This window comes from Globicephala melas, chromosome 3 (assembly GCF_963455315.2).
Source record: "Globicephala melas chromosome 3, mGloMel1.2, whole genome shotgun sequence".
Taxonomy (NCBI): Eukaryota; Metazoa; Chordata; class Mammalia; order Artiodactyla; family Delphinidae; genus Globicephala; species Globicephala melas.
The window spans coordinates 40,834,505-40,853,492 of NC_083316.1; the positions used below are offsets into that span (position 1 = coordinate 40,834,505).

General features: G+C 34.8%; 1 protein-coding gene across 1 annotated transcript in view; it reads left to right on the forward strand.

The window, feature by feature from the left end:
* Positions 1-18,988, forward strand: part of NDUFS4 (NADH:ubiquinone oxidoreductase subunit S4) — a 118,429-nt gene that overhangs the window by 64,546 nt on the left and 34,895 nt on the right. The window contains exon 3 of the mRNA XM_030881956.2: positions 14,996-15,168. Coding sequence (XP_030737816.1) covers positions 14,996-15,168 — 173 coding nt within the window. The remainder of the gene's footprint in view (positions 1-14,995; positions 15,169-18,988) is intronic.

Genomic DNA, 18,988 nt, shown 5'->3' on the forward strand with positions numbered 1-18,988 from the left:
GTTGTGGCCTCTCCCGTTGCGGAGCACAGGCTCCGGATGCGCAGGCTCAGCGGCCATGGCTTACGGGCCCAGCCGCCCCACGGCATGTGGGATCTTCCCGGACCGGGGCATGAACCCGTGTCCCTTGCACCGGCAGGCAGACTCTCAACCACTGTGCCACCAGGGAAGCCCTGAAATGATGTTTTTATCTTATGTAACATCCCTCTTTATCCTGGTGCTAATCCTTGTTCTGAAGTCTACTCTGATGACATTAATATAGCTGCTTCCATTTTCTTATTCTTAGTTTTGCATGGTGCATCTTATTCCACCTTTTTACTTTTAACCTATTTGTGAGCTTATATTTAAAGTTTGTTTTTTTAATTTATTTTTTCTTTTCTAAATTAAAAAAAAAATATATATATATATCCCCGTATCTCCTCCCTCCTGCATCTCCCTCCCATCCTCCCTATCCCACCCCTCTAGGTGGTCACAAAGCACTGAGCTGATCTCCCTGTGCCATGTGGCTGCTTCCCACTAGCTATCTATTTTACACTTGGTAGTGTATATATGTCCATGGTACTCTCACTTCGTCCCAGCTTACCCTTCCCACGCCCCGTGTCCTCAAGTCTGTTCTCTACATCTGTGTCTTTATTCCTGTTCTGCCCCTAGGTTCTTCAGAACCTTTTTTTTTTTTTTTCAGATTCCATATATATGTGTTAGCATACGGTATTTGTTTTTCTCTTTCTGACTTACTTCACTCTGTATGACAGACTCTAGGTCCATCCACTTCACTACATATAACTCAATTTCATTTCTTTTTATGGCTGAGTAATATTCCATTGTATATATGTGCCACATCTTCTTTATCCATTCATCTGTCAATGGACACTTAGGTTGCTTCCATGTCCTGGCTATTGTAAATAGAGCTTCAATGAACATTGTGGTACATGACTCTTATTGTTTTTTCTCAGGGTTTTCTCAGGGTATATGCCCAGTAGTGGGATTGCTGGGTCATATGGTAGTTCTATTTTTAGTTTCTTAAGGAACCTCCATACTGTTTTCCCTAGTGGTTGTATCAATTTACATTACCACCAACAGTGCAAGAGGGTTCCCTTTTTTCCACACCCTGTCCAGCATTTCTTGTTTGTAGATTTTTTGATGATGGCCATTCTGACTGGTGTGAGGTGATACGTCATTGTAATTTTGATTTGCATTTCTCTGATGATTAGTGATGTTGAGCATCCTTTCATGTGTTTGCTGGCAATCTGTATATCTTCTCTGGAGAAATGTCTATTTAGGTCTTCTGCCCATTTATGGATTGGGTTGTTTGTTTTTTGATATTGAGCTGCTTGAGTTGCTTGTAAATTTTGGAGATTAATCCTTTGTCAGTTGTTTCATTTGCAAATATTTTCTCCTACTGTGAGGGTTGTCTTTTCCTCTTGTTTATGTTTTCCTTTGCTGTGCAAAAGCTTTTGTTTCATTAGGTCCCATTTGTTTATTTTTGTTTTTATTTCCATTTCTCTAGGAGGTGGGTCAAAAAGGATCTTGCTGTGATTTATGTCAGAGTGTTCTGCCTATGTTTTCCTCTAAGAGTTTTATAGTTTCTGGCGTTACATTTAGGTCTTTAATCCAAGATAAAGTGAAGTTTGTACCTTGCACACATTTATGAGTTGAAAAAATGTGCCATTTTGCATTTTCATCTACTCATTTGAAGTATTTTATACTTAAAGAAATATCTGAACTCTTTGCACTAGCTGATGTCACTAGTGCCTTTATTTCAGGCTTGATGATGCATAGGTCTGATTGTAAAATCATGAAATGGGTAAAGGAGGGGGAAGCCCCCAAACTGCTATGGGGACATTTTATAACCTCTATGCTGTGCCCACTTATTCTTCTGTGGTGTTTTGTTTATTGGTTTTGAATAATTTCAGCTTCTATATATTATGTGTATATATTTTTGTAAAATCTATTTTGGGAAAAAACATACAATGTGTGTTTCTCTTTTTTTTTCCTCTTTTTTTTAAAAATTAATTTATGTTTTGCCTGCGTTGGGTCTTTGTTGCTGTGCACAGGCTATCTCTAGTTGCGGTGAGTGGGGGCTACTCTTTGTTGTGGTCTGTGGGATTCTCATTGTGGTGGCTTCTCTTTGTTGTGGAGCACAGGCTCTAGGCACGCGGGCTTCAGTAGTTGTGGCACGCAGGCTCAGTAGTTGTGCCTCGCGGGCTGTAGAGCGCAGGCTCAGTAGTTGTGGCACATGGGCTTAGTTGCTCCGCGGCATGTGGGATCTTCCCAGACCAGGGCTCAACCCTGTGTCTCCTGCATTGGTAGGCAGATTCGTAACCACTGTGCCACCAGGGAAGTCCCTACAATGTGTCTTTCTTTTCAGATTTTTACCTTTATGAAAAAGAAAACACTTTAAATGTTCATCAGGACCTAATGGACTAGGCCAGAAATAGCATCATGTGGCTTTGCAGCTCTTTGTTCTTTTCATTTTATTTGTTTATCAGATATAAATAAATGGGAGAATTTTCTCCAGATTGTTTTTCTTCCTTCTCCAGCAGATATCCCCAGCAGTCAGTTAATTAGATAATAAGCCACTATAAAACACCTAAATTAACCAATCTACAATCTTTACAAGTTTTTTTTTACTGTGTTTTTAGATGAATGTACAATGAGAAATTCAACATTAATAATTTTGGATTTTCTTATCACAAAAAATAAAATGAAGGACCTCAACCACAAGAAGTTTATCAACCAGTTTGAATCTAAAAAGTAATAAATGTATCTTCCATGAGACATGTATAAAAAGAACTTCTATAATCGTATAAATTCCTTTGATGTATTTTCCTCTCAAGATTATTAACTATGTGTTTGACAAGTGAAAAATCTGTAATCAGTTGAAATTTGGGTTTATAAACATGTTATAATAGGGACTGTTTCACAAACACAATATGTAAAGCAGTATTAAAATCTGAGGAAACGGGTGTTCTGTATCTACTTTAATAAATGGTTATTCTTTTTTGCCAGTGTAAAAAACAAAAGCTCTTGCTTTTATTTCATCTAGTTTGACAGTCTCTGCCTTTTAATTCCCATTTGATTTCTTTTCTCCTCTTGCCTACCTTTCTCATCTTCATTTTGGATTGAGTACATTTTTGGAAACCCATTTTATATTCTCTGTTGATGTTTTAGCTGTATCTCTTTTTTTTTTTAAGTGGTTGCTTTAGGGAATACAACATGCATTCTTAACTTTGTACAGTCTCCCATGAACTAATAATATATCACTTTACATGTAACGTAAGAATCTTGAATCAGTGCTTCCATCTGTCTCTCTAGTCCTTTGTGTTAATGTTGACAGATTTCACTTCCACATATTTTATAAACCTCATAGTAAATTATTAATATTGCTTTAGATAATCAGTTATCTTTTAAAGAAATTAAAGAAACGAAGAAAAATATTTTATATTTACTTAAAAATTTACCATTTCTGGTATTCTTCATTCCTCTTTATAGATACAGATTTCCATCTTGTGTCTCCTTCCTTCAGCCTGAAGAACTTCATTTAACATTGTTTGTAGTGCAGATCTATTGGGACAAAAACTCTTAGCTTTTGTTTATCTGGAAATGCCTTTATTTTGCCTCTGCTTTTGAAATACTTCGTCTTAGCTCAGGCTACCATAACAAAATACCATAGACTGAATGGATTAAACAGCAGAAATTAATTTTCTCATAGTTCTGGAGGCTAGATGTCCAACATCCAGGTGCCTGCGTGGTTGGTTTCTGGTTAGGAATGTCTCCCTGGCTTGTAGAGATGGCTGCCTTCTCACTGAATCTTTACATGGCAGGAAAGAGAGAGAAAGAGGATTCACCCTGGTGTCTCTTCTTTTTTTCGGTACGCGGGCCTCTCACTGTTGTGGCCTCTCCTGTTGCAGAGCACAGACTCCGGACACGCAGGCTCAGTGGCCATGGCTCACAGGCCCAGCCGCTCCACGGCATGTGGGATCTTTCCAGACCGGGGCACGAACCCGTGTCCCCTGCATCAGCAGGCGGACTCTCCACCACTGCGCCACCAGGGAAGCCCTGGTGTCTCTTCTTATAAAGGCACTAATCCCATCATAAGGACCCCACATCATGACCCATCTAACTGTAATTACCTTCCGAAGGCCTTGTCTCCAAATACCATGATATTTGTGGTTAAGGGTTCGGTGTATGAATTGAAGGGTAGGGGGACGTTGAATGTTATGGACATACAGTCCATAACAACCTTTTCATTGGATATAGAATTCTAGATTGATGATTTTTATTTTAGCACTTTAAAGATGTCATTCCATTTTCTTAAAAAAAAAATTGTAGTGAATATACCTAACACAAAATTCACCATTTTAACCACTTTTAAGTGTACAATTCAGTGGCATTAAGCACATTCACAGTATTGTGCAACCATCACCATTATCCATTTCCAGAACGTTTTCATGACCCCAAACAGAAACTCCGAACCCATTAAATAATAACTCCCCATTACCTCCTCCTCCTAGTCCCTGGTAACCTTTATTATACCTTCTGTCTCTATGAATTTGCCAAATAATGTATGATATAAGCAGAATCGTACAATATTTGTCCTTTTGTGACTGGCTTATTTAGCATAATGTTTGCAAGTTTCATCCATGTTGTAGCATGTGTCAGAATTTCATTCCTTATTAAGATTATGTTGTATATATGTGCCATATTTTGTTTATCCATTCGTCCATTGATGGACATTTGGGTTGTTTCCATCTTTGCGTGTTGTGAATAATGCTGCTATATACCTGGATGTACAAATATCTGTTGTAGTCCCTGCTTTCAGTTCTTTGGGGTATATACGTGGAAGTGGAGTTGTTTGGATTATATGGTAATTCTATGTTTAACATTTTGAAGAACTACCATACTGTTTTCCACAGTGGCTGTTCCATTTTCACATTCCCACCAGCAATACACAAGGGTTCCAATTTCTCTACATCCCCACTGGCACTTACTTTCCATGTTTTAGATAATAGCCATCCTAATGGGTATGAAATGGTATCTCATTGTGGTTTTGATTTGCATTTTCTTAATGACTAGTGATATTGAGCATTTTTTCATGCATTCATTGGCCATTTCCATATCTTCTTTGGAGAAATGTCTATTCAAGTACTTTGCACATTTTCTTGTTGAGTTGTAGGAGTTCTTTATATAGTTTGGATATTAATCCTTTATCAGATACATGTCCTTTGGTGAACAAAACTTAGGAGTTTTATAGTTTTAAGCTTTTACATTAGGTCTTTGGTCCATTTTGAGCTAACTTTTGTATATGGTATAAAGTAAAGGATCCAATTTTATTCTTTGGCATTTGGGGATGCAGTTTTTCCAGCACCATTTGTTGGCGCTTTCCCCATTGAAATGGTCTTGGCACATTCCATCCCACCCTTTTTTTTTTACTACGATAAATCCAGTTACTATCTGTTACCATACAGTTATAGTAGTATTATTGACTATATGGTGTACAATACATCCCCCTGACTTATTTATTTTATATTTGGAAGTTTGTAACTCTTAATCCCCTTCACCTATTTTGTCCACCTTCCAACCACTGCTCCCTCTGGTAACCACCAGTTTATTTCCTGTATCTATGAGTCTGTTTCTGTTTTGTTTTTTAGATTCTACACATAAATCATATAATATTTGTCTCTGTCTTATTTCACTTAGCATAATACCCTCTAGGTCCATCCATGTTGTTGCAAATGGCAAGATTTCATTCTTTTTTAGGGCCGAGTAATATCCCATTGTATTTATACATACATCTTCTTTATCCTTTCATCTATCAGTAGATGCTTAGGTTGTTTTTATATCTTGGCTATTGTAAATAACGCTGCAATGAACATAGGGGTGCATATATCTTTTAAATTGGAATTATTTTCTTTATTTCATTTTCATATTGTTCATTGTTAGTGTGTAGAAACACAACTGATATTTGTTGTGTGTTGATTTTTTTTTTTAATCTGCCACTTTGCTGACTTGTTCATTAGCTCTAGCAGGTTTTGTGATTGTGTGTATAATCCTACAAATCTGTGAACAAAGATAATTTTCCTTCTTCCTTTCCAATTTGGATGCCTTAAATTTATTTTTCTTGCCTAATTGTTCCTCTTCAGAACTCTGCCTCACAAATGTTAGTAGCCCTGAACTCTAATCCCTACCTTCTCTGATCAGTGAGACTCCGGTGTTCTGCTTGGGCTCCATCGTGGTCTAGAATGTGCCTCCAGGCATAAAGCTGGGTCATTTGTAGGACTACAACATGAATTTTCCTTCTTTCAGGGATGACAGTATGATGCTGCCTATTATCCAGTTGTCTAATATCTGAAAAAAGTTGCTTAACTCTCCCAGTTTTATAGCTTTACATGGCAACAGTGGTAGTCTGGTATGTGTTGCTCCATCATGGATCCCAATGGAAATCCATATACTACATTGTGACAATCGTTTACAATAATGGCTTTAATGAATCTTTAATTTTTTAAACCAGCCTTTAACAATTTGCTCTGTTATTGATGCTCTCAGTTCTTTCTGTAAAACATCCTTACTAACACACTACATACTATGGCTTAATTTAGGTTTCATTTTAGTATACTACCAGACTTCAGCTCTCAGTAATGAGTCATGTTTACCAAGACTCAGCTGTGCTTGTTTCCACACCTTTCTATGCCAGTTTTACTTGCCATTGTAATTACATAATTTAATTGGATAGTACAGTCTGAATGTTGCTATATGGGGGACAAAGAGTTCTTTATATGACAGTCTTTTTAATACTTTGAAAAGACAATAAAGGTGAATTTCTAACACGATCTTTGTCAAATTAGGTGGAGGTGAAACAATTATATTAAAGGTTGTGATGTAAAAGCAAATCTAGACAGATTTTGGACTCATGTTTCACAAGTGTCTTTGTATTCTCACTTCGCATTTAAAAAACCAAAACTATAAATTGTAGATATGCAGTTTCTTGGTAGTCTATGGAAGAAACAACACTTGGAATTCTTACCACTGGACTTACACTCAAAGGAAAGGTACTGGCCCTATATCAGAAGAGTATTGAAAGAATGTACATGTATGCTTTTTAAGTTATAATACAGTGTTTAAAGTGTGGCTGTGTATGCGTGCATGTGTGTATTTACTTAATGATCCTCTGTTTTCACTAATATTTTCAGTTAACTGAACAACTATCAGTTCCTAAGTCAGAAAGGAGACTTCTATTGCATAGCTTAACTTCTCTTCTTATGCTAAATTAATGAGGGATTGTCTTATACATTTTGTGTCTCCTTGAAATCTAGTTTGACTTTCACAGCATTGCCTCTTGAGTATTGCTTTATTAAGCTAGAAACATTCAGCTTTAGATTCATTATTTTCAGCTTCCTTTCCAGATTTAACTAATTTCATTTATTGCTTAAACCATAACTTGATTTCCAGATGTTTATTTACCTTCTTTTCCTTTGCCCTGATGTTTATTCAACAGTTATTTCGTATTTAGTTCTCTGCTGTTGTGGCTTTTGTTCTCATAATTCTTAATTTATGTTGTGTGTAGGTCAACTTTTTAATTTATTACCATGGTATGAGGAAGACTATTTGATTAAGAAATAACAGATTGGATCTTTTAAAAATATAATATGCTATATAAGTTCCAAGTGTTTTGTGTCCAAAATTTTTTTTCCTTTATTTCAGCTTCTGAAAAAGCTATTATGTGACCTAATATAGCTACATGAGTTAGTGATTTAAAAATCAAAAAAATTCTGGAACATTGGATTAAAAAGCAAAAGGGGAGAGGGGTTTATGTATTAAAAAGTTGATCATTATTAATGTTATATCTTTCTCTTAAGTTTAAAAAATTATTAACTTAATAACTTTCAGAATGCTTCAGTGAAGCATACTGGTTTTCAATGAGGCAGTATTGACTGTTCATTTATTTATTAAGCTTTTTTTTTTTTAAGTAACTTTCAATTGTTTCAAAGTTAGTAGAAAATGAAGATTCTTTCAAGTGTTTCCTTATAAAAATGAAGGAAGGCTTCCAATGGAAGACTTTTCCTGATTTGGGGGAAAAAGTTTATTTCTGTATAATCTTTTTTAAATTATAGAATTCCAGGGGCATTCCCTGGTTGCTTAGTGGTTAGGATTCCAGGCTTTCACTGCCGTGGGCCGGGTTCAATCCCTAGTTGGGAACTGAGATCCTGCAAGCCACGTGGCACAGCCAAAAAAAAAAAAAAAAAAAATTATAGCATTCTGTCTTAAAATAGTTGTTTAGTAGACTTGATTTGGCTATGCCATATGTCAAATCATGTACTATAACTATGTACAGTATTTCAGAATATGAAAATATTCACCATCCTTACACCATTACAAAAAGATTATACATCTCTCTGATGTTCCAGAGTTATATTTTGAACAGTTAATTAGATATACATCTCTCTGATGTTCCAGAGTTATATTTTGAACAGTTAATTAGATTTTAGGTGTTACCTTTTCCCACCTGTTTCTACTGGTATTAGCTCCTATAAAGTAATATCATTAGGATCAATTTTGAGGATAATGTTTTTACAAGTCAAAGATCAAACTCATCTCCTTTATAGTTTTGTATGGAAGAATACACAATAAATAAATTCAATCCAATTAATATATACCTGTTTCTCTGTGCCTTTAGAGCATAAATGGAAATTGGCCCACATGTGGTTGGCAATATAAAAATTACCACCCCTTTGGAAAGCAATTTGATAACATCAGGAACCATGGAAATTATTATAACCTTTGATCCAGTTAGTATTACCCTCAGTGACTAACCTTAAAGAATTAGGCTACTGAGATTTTCATTGCAGTAATCTGTACTTTAAAAGAAATAATAACAAAACAATTTGATTTTTTAATAATGAATTGACTAAGAAATTGTGGCATATCAACTTCATAGATTGTCAATGAGGCCATTAAAACAAGAAATATGAAAACTGGGTAACTACATGGAGAAAAGAGTAAGTGATGTGATACTTAACAATAATGCAAAATTATTTTATTATTATAACTATACACAGTGGATATGTATATAGATAATTATTGGTAGGTAATATGCATAAGAAAAGCAGTTGCTAAGGTTTTAAACATAGGGACATATTTTTTAAATTTTTATTTAATTTTTTTATAATGTTTTAACTGTATCTTCTTAAAATCATAAGTATCCTGAAAGAATCATCTTGTCTCCCTCTTTAGTCAGAAAAAGTATTTTCTGATACTTTTGCACCTTTAAAACCAAATGCAGTCTTTCTTTTATTTGACCCCCATGGCATTTATCACATTTTACTTCATATCCTGACTTAATCCTTCCAAACATTGCTATGAGGTAGGTTTTGTAATGCTTTTTTTTTTTTTTTTGGCCGAGCTGCAGGGCTTGCGGGTCTTAGTTTTTCCACCAGGGATTGAACCCGCACCCTCAGCAGTGAAAGCGTGGAGTCCTAAACACTGGACTGCCAGGGAATTCCTTGTAGTGCATTTTTTTAAAGGAGGAAACTGACAGAGTTTAAGCAACTTATCAATACCGCATAGGTTGCAAACGGTGGAGCTTGGGTTCTTCGAGATTTATCTGAATCTTAACTAATACTGTATTTTACAGTAATGATTACTTAGTTATCCCCCCCTCCTTATGGGTACACAGATTATAAACTTTTAAAATTCAGGACTAAAGTCTTATTTTTATATTCTCTTCAGTCCCTGACATAGATAACTTGGCATAGTACAATCTGTCCATTTGAAATGAAATGAACAAAGATAAATTATACCTTGTTCCTTTTGTTGTATTTTATTTACTAACTCATATTCTTCAAAGAAGATGGGAGTTTTTTTCATCTTAACAACAGCCTCCTGTTACTTGTTCACTCTATCCTTTTTGAAAAGTCAAATAGTACTTTTCATGAGAATGGAGATCATGTCTATACTATTGAGCACTGTGTCCATTGTCTAATACATAGTAGACATTAAATATACATGGGACATCTCTTTATTGCCCAAGCACTTTACATACATTATTTAGTCCTCATTTTACTTTGTTTAATTGATCCTTATAGATGATGATTTAGGAGAAGTCTATTAATTTACCCAACGTAAGTTGCGATTCTAACCCAGTTTTGACTCAGCCCTTTGCTTTTAGCCGTTGCTCTACCCTATCCTGCTCAGAAGGATCTAGGAGTAATGAAAATGGTTTGAGATTGAGACACATGTCTCTAATTCTTAGGTTTTTGCTCTTTATATGATTAGCTGCATCATTTGCTTGATCCATTGTTAATATCTTAACAACATTCCATTTAAAACTGAACTTTTGGTTTCATGGTAACTTTGCCCGATATGCAAGATATAATGGATATCATATTTCAACACTTGTTTCATTACCTGGTTAGACTCCTACATCAATATGTTGCTTTAACAAACAAACAAAAATTGGTTCTGCTGGCACACTTCTAATGTATTTTTACAGTTTTGATTGTATCTTGAATCGATGTGGCCACTAACTTTTTAGAAATGTTTAAAGTTCTTCCATGGTAAGTAAATACATATGGTTATGCTATCTGCCAACTCTTTGTTAATTTTCAAACTGTAAAATTTATTTTGTAAAATGTCCTTCATTACTTATGAGACCACTTAATGAGTTTCTTGTGTTAAGTTTCTGTAGGGCACTTGAAAGGAAGTTTTTATTACAGATCCAGGATTGTTTTCCTTTTAACATCTTTCATGGTTGAAGTAGAATATAAACACAATCATCAAATTTAGATCAGTTTTAGCCCTAAAATAAATTTAAACACATAATTGGTAACTAATAGCCTGCAATAGAACAAGTTTCTATGAGCAATATTTGTACTTAATGTTCCAATATGTACTCTATTAAAACTTTTCAACATTGATCCATAATAACATGCAATTTAGTCAACTTATTACCAAAAAGCCTGGTAAAAATTTTGGCTGTTCTGGGTGTACTGAGAGATCTATCAAAAATTCATCCAAAGTGATGAAAACCTTTTTCATTAATTTCTCTTTATGACAAGTGTAAAGTATTAAGGTTAAGTGGGTGGGGCAACCGGAAGTAATTACTAAGGCCAGTGGCATTTTTGTGGTTTAATAAAGGCAGAAGCTAATTATTCAGTTTTTATTTAAGTGAAATGGTGCCAAAAAGGAGGTTCCTGCAGAGCAGCTGCACTCCTTCAGTGTTACCCTAATTTACCAAAGACACAACTGTCACAAACAAAACTTTTAAACTTGATATATAGCCACAAAAGTAAGGAGGCTTTTGTTTGGAATGCATGCAGAAGAACTCCTTTATACAAATCAACTGGCAGATGACGGACAATGATGAAAATTTGATTCTTTGAAGTCATAATAGTCATTGAAATGTGTGAAATTCTGGTATTGAAAAGAGAGCGGCCAGCAAGACTCTAAATCCTGGGTGGTTGCAAGAAGCTTGCTGGGAGGTTTTTCTGCATTTTGACACCAACTTCCCATTGCTTGTTCCCTGCTTCCTTTGTTTAAAAAAAAAAAAAAGTTGAATTCACACAAGATAAATGGGGACAGTTGATAACCGAGTCATACAGTTTTTGTATGGAAAACTAATATTTTATAATGGAAATTGGTGTTTGAAAAAATAAAGTTCATTTACATATACTGGCATATACTTTCTTAATGATTTTTTAAATTCCTCTTCCATTTAACTAAACTAGACTTATGAAATGGAAGGTCAGCTATCAGCTCTTCTAGAATTTAAATTGTGGAAGAGATGGTACTGAAAGAGTAGAACTTTGGAACTTATGATATGCTTCTTCTCAGTGGCAAATTTTTTAATTTGAATGCCCTTTAATCTGTGAATCATGATGAGCTAATTAGTTACTATTTCTTAAAATAACTTATTGTACATAAGATTGTGTTTCCAAAACTTGATTGAGATAGTGACATTCTTTAATAATATAAATATAGGTTTCAGGCTTGACCCAACTGTTTAAAATTAAGTTTTAAAATTCAGTAAGTCTGTATATATTATCTATAGGGTTACTTGTTTTTTTAGAATTTATAGATAATAACTGGTGAGTCTTGAGGTTCTTCAGGTGCCAACTTGAAGGCTTCTTGTATCTTATGTGATTTAACTTTTTTGTAATTATAGAAAATTTATGAATTATTATTTATAAATTGCCTATTTTACCAATTAAATGAGAAATCTGTAAAAGGCAACATGGGCATCTTCAGAGCACTTCTATCTTTTGTAAATGGGTTTTTTAAATAATCACAGATGATCCATATTGCAATAGAGAAGTAGAAATCTAGAGAATATCATTAGTTCAATATAGTTTAAGTAGTTTGCAGATTATTTATTTATTTATTTATTTTGAAAAGTTGAGTCACAGGTAGGTGAGTGACAACTTTGAGGAAAGCAAAGCATTGAAGACACAAGTAAAAAGTTCAACATAGTGCCTCATAGTTCTTTTCAAGTATTACATTGTTTTAATGGAATCTTGGAATGGGAGCTTTAGCCCATTGAAATGTCGCTTAAAGGACATGTTCTTCTGTCACTAGCTGAAGCTGTGTGGATGAAATGATAACAATAGAGTGTTGTGATGCATTTAAAAAGTGTGAGAAATCAGTTTGTCTAGACTGAGAGTGTGCCTAGAGGGACTAGGAATTTTAGAGCTTCTGTGCCCTTTAGGTGTCAAGTATGTGAGAGATGCCAAGCCTTTTTATTCTGTCTTTGGCAGCAGTTCAACTCGGCTGCAGTACCTTACATGTCTTCTGCAGGCAAAGACAGGGATTCTATGTCAGAACAACTTGGGCTTCAAAATTTGGAAACTCATTTGTTCAAATGCCAGCTTTATTGGGGGAAGATATCAGTAAATAATTGCCGTAATTTGAGGGGGCATGGAAGCACTGGCAGCTAGGAGCTCAGCAATATTTTGTAGCCACTGATTTTAAAGAGGTTTTCCATCGTTAAAAAATCATTCTATCCCTTTCTGCTTTGATAGTACAAATCAAGAGATACTCTTTCCATTTTATTAAAGCTTTATTGGTTTTCAAATTACTTTGGCATATGCACATAATATAGACATTTATTAAGAAAAAGTAAGTCTGTTTCCCATGATCTTATCTTTCTGAGGTAACTGATATTAAGAGATTAATATATTTCCTTTTCTATAAGTCTTAATTAAAAGAATAGCTAATTTACAGCTCCAGTTTTTATGATCTCAGCTCAGAATGGAGGGGTTGCTATGGAGTTTGACAAGGATGCCTCACCCCATAATTTTGTAATACACTTATATTGTTTGTTTATACTTTGCTTCGACTATAACTGAAGAAATAGGACATATTAATATGAAGATATATAGTATTAAATAATAAGTTAATATGAAAGATTACAAATACTGTAGTGAATTCAAAGGGGGAAATAAACATTAAGGACTTCCCAGGAGCTGAGTCTCTTTCAAGCTCTTGAGTAGAAGAATATGCTTTAGAGAGTCATTAAATATAATAATACCTGAAATTACTTTTCTTTGAGGTTTAACTTGACAATTAGAAGTTACTAATTAAAAGTTATATTCATGTCTTTAAAAATTATGTACCAGTTGTACTTGTTTTGTTTTTATTTTATCCTATAAGCAAAGAAACTTTTAAAAAATGTAGGCATATACTAGATGTACTTTTTTGTATAAATATTTGTATGGATCATTTCAATAGTTTCTCCAAACAGACAGGCTGTGACAAAGTAACCACACCTAATTATTGGTACAGGTGGAAAGGTATAGTTGCCAGCTAAAATAACTAAAGAATTTGTTCTTTAATCTGTGGGTAGAAAGCCTAGTCCAGTCAGAAATACATTTAGTTTTTTCACAGTACATATTGCAACTAAGTACTTACTTATACTAATTCTTTGGTCCAAAGCATTGATTAGAGTGGAACCACAAATAAACATTAGCCTTCATTAGAGGACATATTACAGTGAAATTAAAATTGACAAAATGGGCTATATTTTCTAGTTTTCACAAGTTTGGTATACTCATTTCCAGGTTAAACCTGTTGTTTTTAACCAGTTAAAATTTACCTTAGTAAGTGAACCATGATTTTAAAATGCTTCATTTATAAGAATAATATAGTTGACCCTACTATGTTCTTATGTTGATAAAGTATTTTACCATTACTAAATGGAAACTTAAATTCTGAATTACTTTGTTATTTTGCGTCCTGATTGCTATTATAAATTGATAAATATATCTAATCTAGGGCATCAAAATTGTATACATTCATCAGTTGAGCATTTGTTACTGGATAGAAATAAAGAAAAAGAGTCAAGAAAGTTACCATTGTTTTCATCTCATGTTTCTGCAAAAATTGTGCAAATTTTTTGGCTCTGCTTTGCAGAATAGATTTGACATCTATCTGATATCATTTTCTCTTCAATAGGTTTCACCAAAGGGAGATAAATCAAAATGCTAGTTAAAGTTGTTAATTGATTTTAATTGTTTACAAACAGGGTCAGGCCTTCCTCTGAAGGGAATGCCTTGTTGTAAGCAATTTGACATAGAAACCATTGGTAATAGATTTTTCTATTTAAAATTTAGTCACTTTTTATATTTCATTATTTATAATATCCCTTTACATTCTTTCTCTGCTAACTAATTAGCAGGTAATTACTTGCTTATGAAGTAACAGTCTATTGTATACAGGCTTTTCTACCAGCAAAATCTTCAGAAATTACCAGTGCTTTGTTGTACAGAAGGGACCTAATTTTTTTTTATGAACCCTTCCCCACTGTACCCTAACACTCCCCCAGTATATCTTTTCCAAATATCAAAATAGCAGTTTACATGGTAAAATAACAAAGTAGTGAATTAAGTCAGAAAGCTTAAAAAAATTTATAAATAAGTACGAATAGAATTGCAAGATACAAAAAGCAACAAAAACACATTAGAGTGTATGTGGGCTGTTAGAAACACGTTTGCTTGTTTTTCTGTAGGATATTACTGCTTTAACTGGTATTCCAGAAGAGCATATCAAAACTAGAAAAGTCAGGATCTTTGTTCCTGCTCGCAATAACATGCAGTCTGGAGTAAACAATACGAAGAAATGGAAGATGGAGTTTGATACCAGAGAGAGATGGGAAAATCCTTTGATGGGTTGGGCATCAACGTGAGTACTTTGGTTTATTTGAATATTCTCAGCTCTGTTTTTCTGTGTAGATTTTCCTTTTAAATACACTGATTTTCAGACTCTTCTGTGTACAGAATGCTTTTTTTTTTTTTAATTATTTTTGGCTGTGTTGGGTCCTTGTTGCTGCACGCAGGTTTTCTCTAGTTGCGGCGAGCGGGGTCTACTCTTCATTGTGGTGCACATGCTGCTTATTGGGGTGGCTTCTCTTGCTGTGGAGCACGGGCTCTAGGTGCATGGGCTTCAGTAGTTGCAGCACGTGGGCTCAGTAGTTGTGGCTCATGGGCTCTAGAGCACAGGCTCAGTAGTTGTGGCGCATGGGCTTAGTTGCTCCGTGGCATGTGGGATCTTCCCGGACTAGGGCTTGAACCCGTGTCCGCTTCATTGGCAGGCAGATTCTTAACCACTGTGCCACCAGGAAAGTCCCCAGGATGCTTTATGACAATACTTTTTGAGATAATTTGTGTAGATATCACTATGGTCAATGATATAGATGTATATATTACATATATATAATGTTCATATAAGTGTGGCCCAGCAAAATAAACCATAAAAACAGTCTTTTTCAGAGTACTATTTATTGGATAAAAATGGCTGACATTGTGAGCACTCTTAGCATGGTCCCCAAGCTATATATATTAGTTTAAGATACACTGTATGAATAGTGTTAATAATTTAGTGACACTTTTACTTGTTTATAAAATAAAACTTATAAAGTATTTTTTTGTTATTTATAAGAAGAGATTAGATAAGTTTAGAAATTGGCTATTTTGAGGGAAACTTGTAAGTTCCTGAGTGAGAACTTGTGATTAATAAGTTTACAGGCATTGGAATAAAGTAGTCATAAATTCTGTGGCACTAATGAAATCAGTGACCTGAATCTCTATGGTGGATAAGGCCCAAATGTTAAAGAGCAGGACTGCCTCTAGTTGAAAGAAAGAAGCTGCTACTAGAGAAAATAGCTAGATATTCAAGAATATTATCTTTCTTACTGAGACTACTGGAACATTATATTTGTTCAGTCTCCAGTTGAAGGTAGTTATCAGTTTAAATTATGTCTCATTTTAGAAAAGTATGACACTTAACATCTTTTCCTGATGATGTACCTGGGAGAATTTTTGTTTAAAATATCTGCCATGTTGCAGTTTAAATAGAATTATATTTTATTTGGCAGAATGATACATAGGCACGGTTTTTCAGGTGTTTTGGTATCTTTAGATTTTATGTTTCATGTAATATATGGAGTGTTGTTGTAAATCACACACTCATAGAGACTAAAGAAATTTATAAGGAATAACTTCGTCTATGCCCAATGGTTGAAATGTTAAGATTACTCATTTTTAAATAAGTCACATGATCTTTTAATGTGTTCATCTATACACAAGGTTCATCCATTGCACTGTCTATTGATGGCATCGGGTAGTTTTCATTTGGGGTTATTATACATAATACTAAAATGAAAATTATTGTACATATCTTTTGGTGAATGTATGACTTCATACTAATAATATGCTAATTAATCCCTGAAACATTAATTCTCAGTTAATAAACCAATTTATATTAAGAAATATCAACAATCTATTAATTCTCCATCCCTTATGCTTATATAGTTAATGACAGACAGTTAAATTACTGATAGAAAACCTTGAACTTGTGGAAGATATATTTTATGCTTTATTAGGGTAGGTCTGTTGCAGTTTTACCCCTCTTCTTAATCCTGGAACATAATCTGGAAAAATAAAAAGGCATGGCCTTTCTGAGGTTTTGATGGAAAGCACAAGGTGTTTACTAACTCCTTCTAACTCTGTGGAACTCCAAACTCAGTCTCCACTGTAGCAAGTGGACAGCTGCTGAAATCTCTGTTGGGTTCTCTCAGCCTTCTCAGCTATTGTTTTAAAGCCTTGTCCATTCATGTGCAATTCAAAAGTTCTCTGTTCTGGAGATTCCTCCTTTTCACTGTTTTTGCTCCTAAATTTCCAGCTTCTCTGGGAATATACTAAATTCCATCTCCAGACTTCTTGTGCTTACAAGACTGGCTTTCTGCTTGAGTGCTTGATGCTCCTAGCTGTCTGAACTAGAGAGCACCTTTAGGGGAAAAATTGTATAAACTTGGATCAAGTCCACTGTGGTTCCAGTTTTTCAAAGTTTTTGAGTTGGACAGTGAATTTGGGAATTGAACTTAGGAAGATTGATCTGGCATATAGGGATCTTACGGGAGTCCCAGAATAGTAACCATTTTGTACAAGTTGTGAATCTTCACTTCAGTGAGTGCTATTTCCCATGTATTCTCTTCTGTGTATATCTCATATCTTTACACTCTCCAAATTACTTCCTGAACCTTCTTTTCTATAGTTTTTATTCCATGTATCTAAACGATGTTTCACAGAATGAATGCTATACTTGGCTTAGAGATTCAAAATAAATATTTGTAGCAAAACAGTCTTTTAATAAACATGCTAATAGAAGTGACATTTCTGAAATTATATGGTTATTTTGTAAAGAGTCTATGTAGATTTGTAAACATTACCACTATCCTAGTTTGAAGAACTCAATTAGATGTCAGATCTTAGAGCATTATTTTTTTAAAGTGGCCGAAAGCTGAAAACAGTATTGTCAGTATGATGTATTCTAAAGAGTATTCTCCATAATGATGAAGGTTCATCAAGAAGAGTAGGTGTTGTTGCCATCTATTTGGGGCAGGGAGGCAGTAATGATATTAGTAGTAACTGTTGTACTCAGCAATTTTCTTGATACTAAATTTTTTAAATTGAGGTATAGTTGATGTACAATATTCTGTTAGTTTCAGGTGTACAGCATAGTGATTCAAAATTTTACAGCTTATACTCCATTTAAAGTTATTATAAAATATTGGCTATTCCAGTGCTCTACAATATATCCTTTTTTAAAATTATGTATGTGTGTATGTAGGTATGTATTTATTTATTTATGGTGGTGCTAGGTCTTTGTACCTGTGAGGGTGCTTTCTCTAGTTGTGGTGAGTGGGGGCTATTCTTCCTTGCAGTGTGCAGGCTTCTCATTGCTGTGGCTTCTCTTGCTGCAGAGCACAGACTCTAGGCACGTGGGTTTCAGTAGTTGCAGCATGCAGGCTCAGCAGTTGCAGCATGTGGGCTCTAGAGCTTGTGGGCTTCAGTAGTTGTGGTGCATGGGCTCAGTAGTTGCAGCTCGTGGGCTCTAGAGCACAGGCTCAGTAGTTGTGGTGCACAGGCTTAGTTGCTCTGCGGCCTGTGGGATCTTCCTGGACCAGGGATCCAACCCATGTCCCCTGTATTGGCAGGTGGATTCTTAACCACTGGACCACCAGGGAAGTCCCTACAATATATCCTTGCAGCTTATATATTTAGTACATAGTAGCTTGTACCTCTTACTCCTCTACCTCTATCTTACTCCCTCTTCCCTCTCCGCACTGGGAACCACTAGTTTGTTGTCTATGAGTCTGTTTCTGTTTTGTTATATTTATTCATTTGTTTTATTTTTTTAGATTCCACATATAAGGGATAACATAAATATGTATTTGTCTTTCTCTGTCTGATTTATTTCACTAAGCATAATACCCTCTGGGTCTATCCATGTTGTTGTAAACGGCAAAATTTCATTCTTTTTTTGTGGCTGAGTAGTATTCCATTGCATATGAATACCACATCATCTTTATCCATTCGTCTGTTGATGGACATTTAGGTTGCTTCCATATCTTGGCAACTGTAAATAATGCTGCTGTGGACTTTGGGGTGCATGTATCTTTTCATATTAGTGTTTTTGTTTTTTTCTGGATATATTCCCAGAA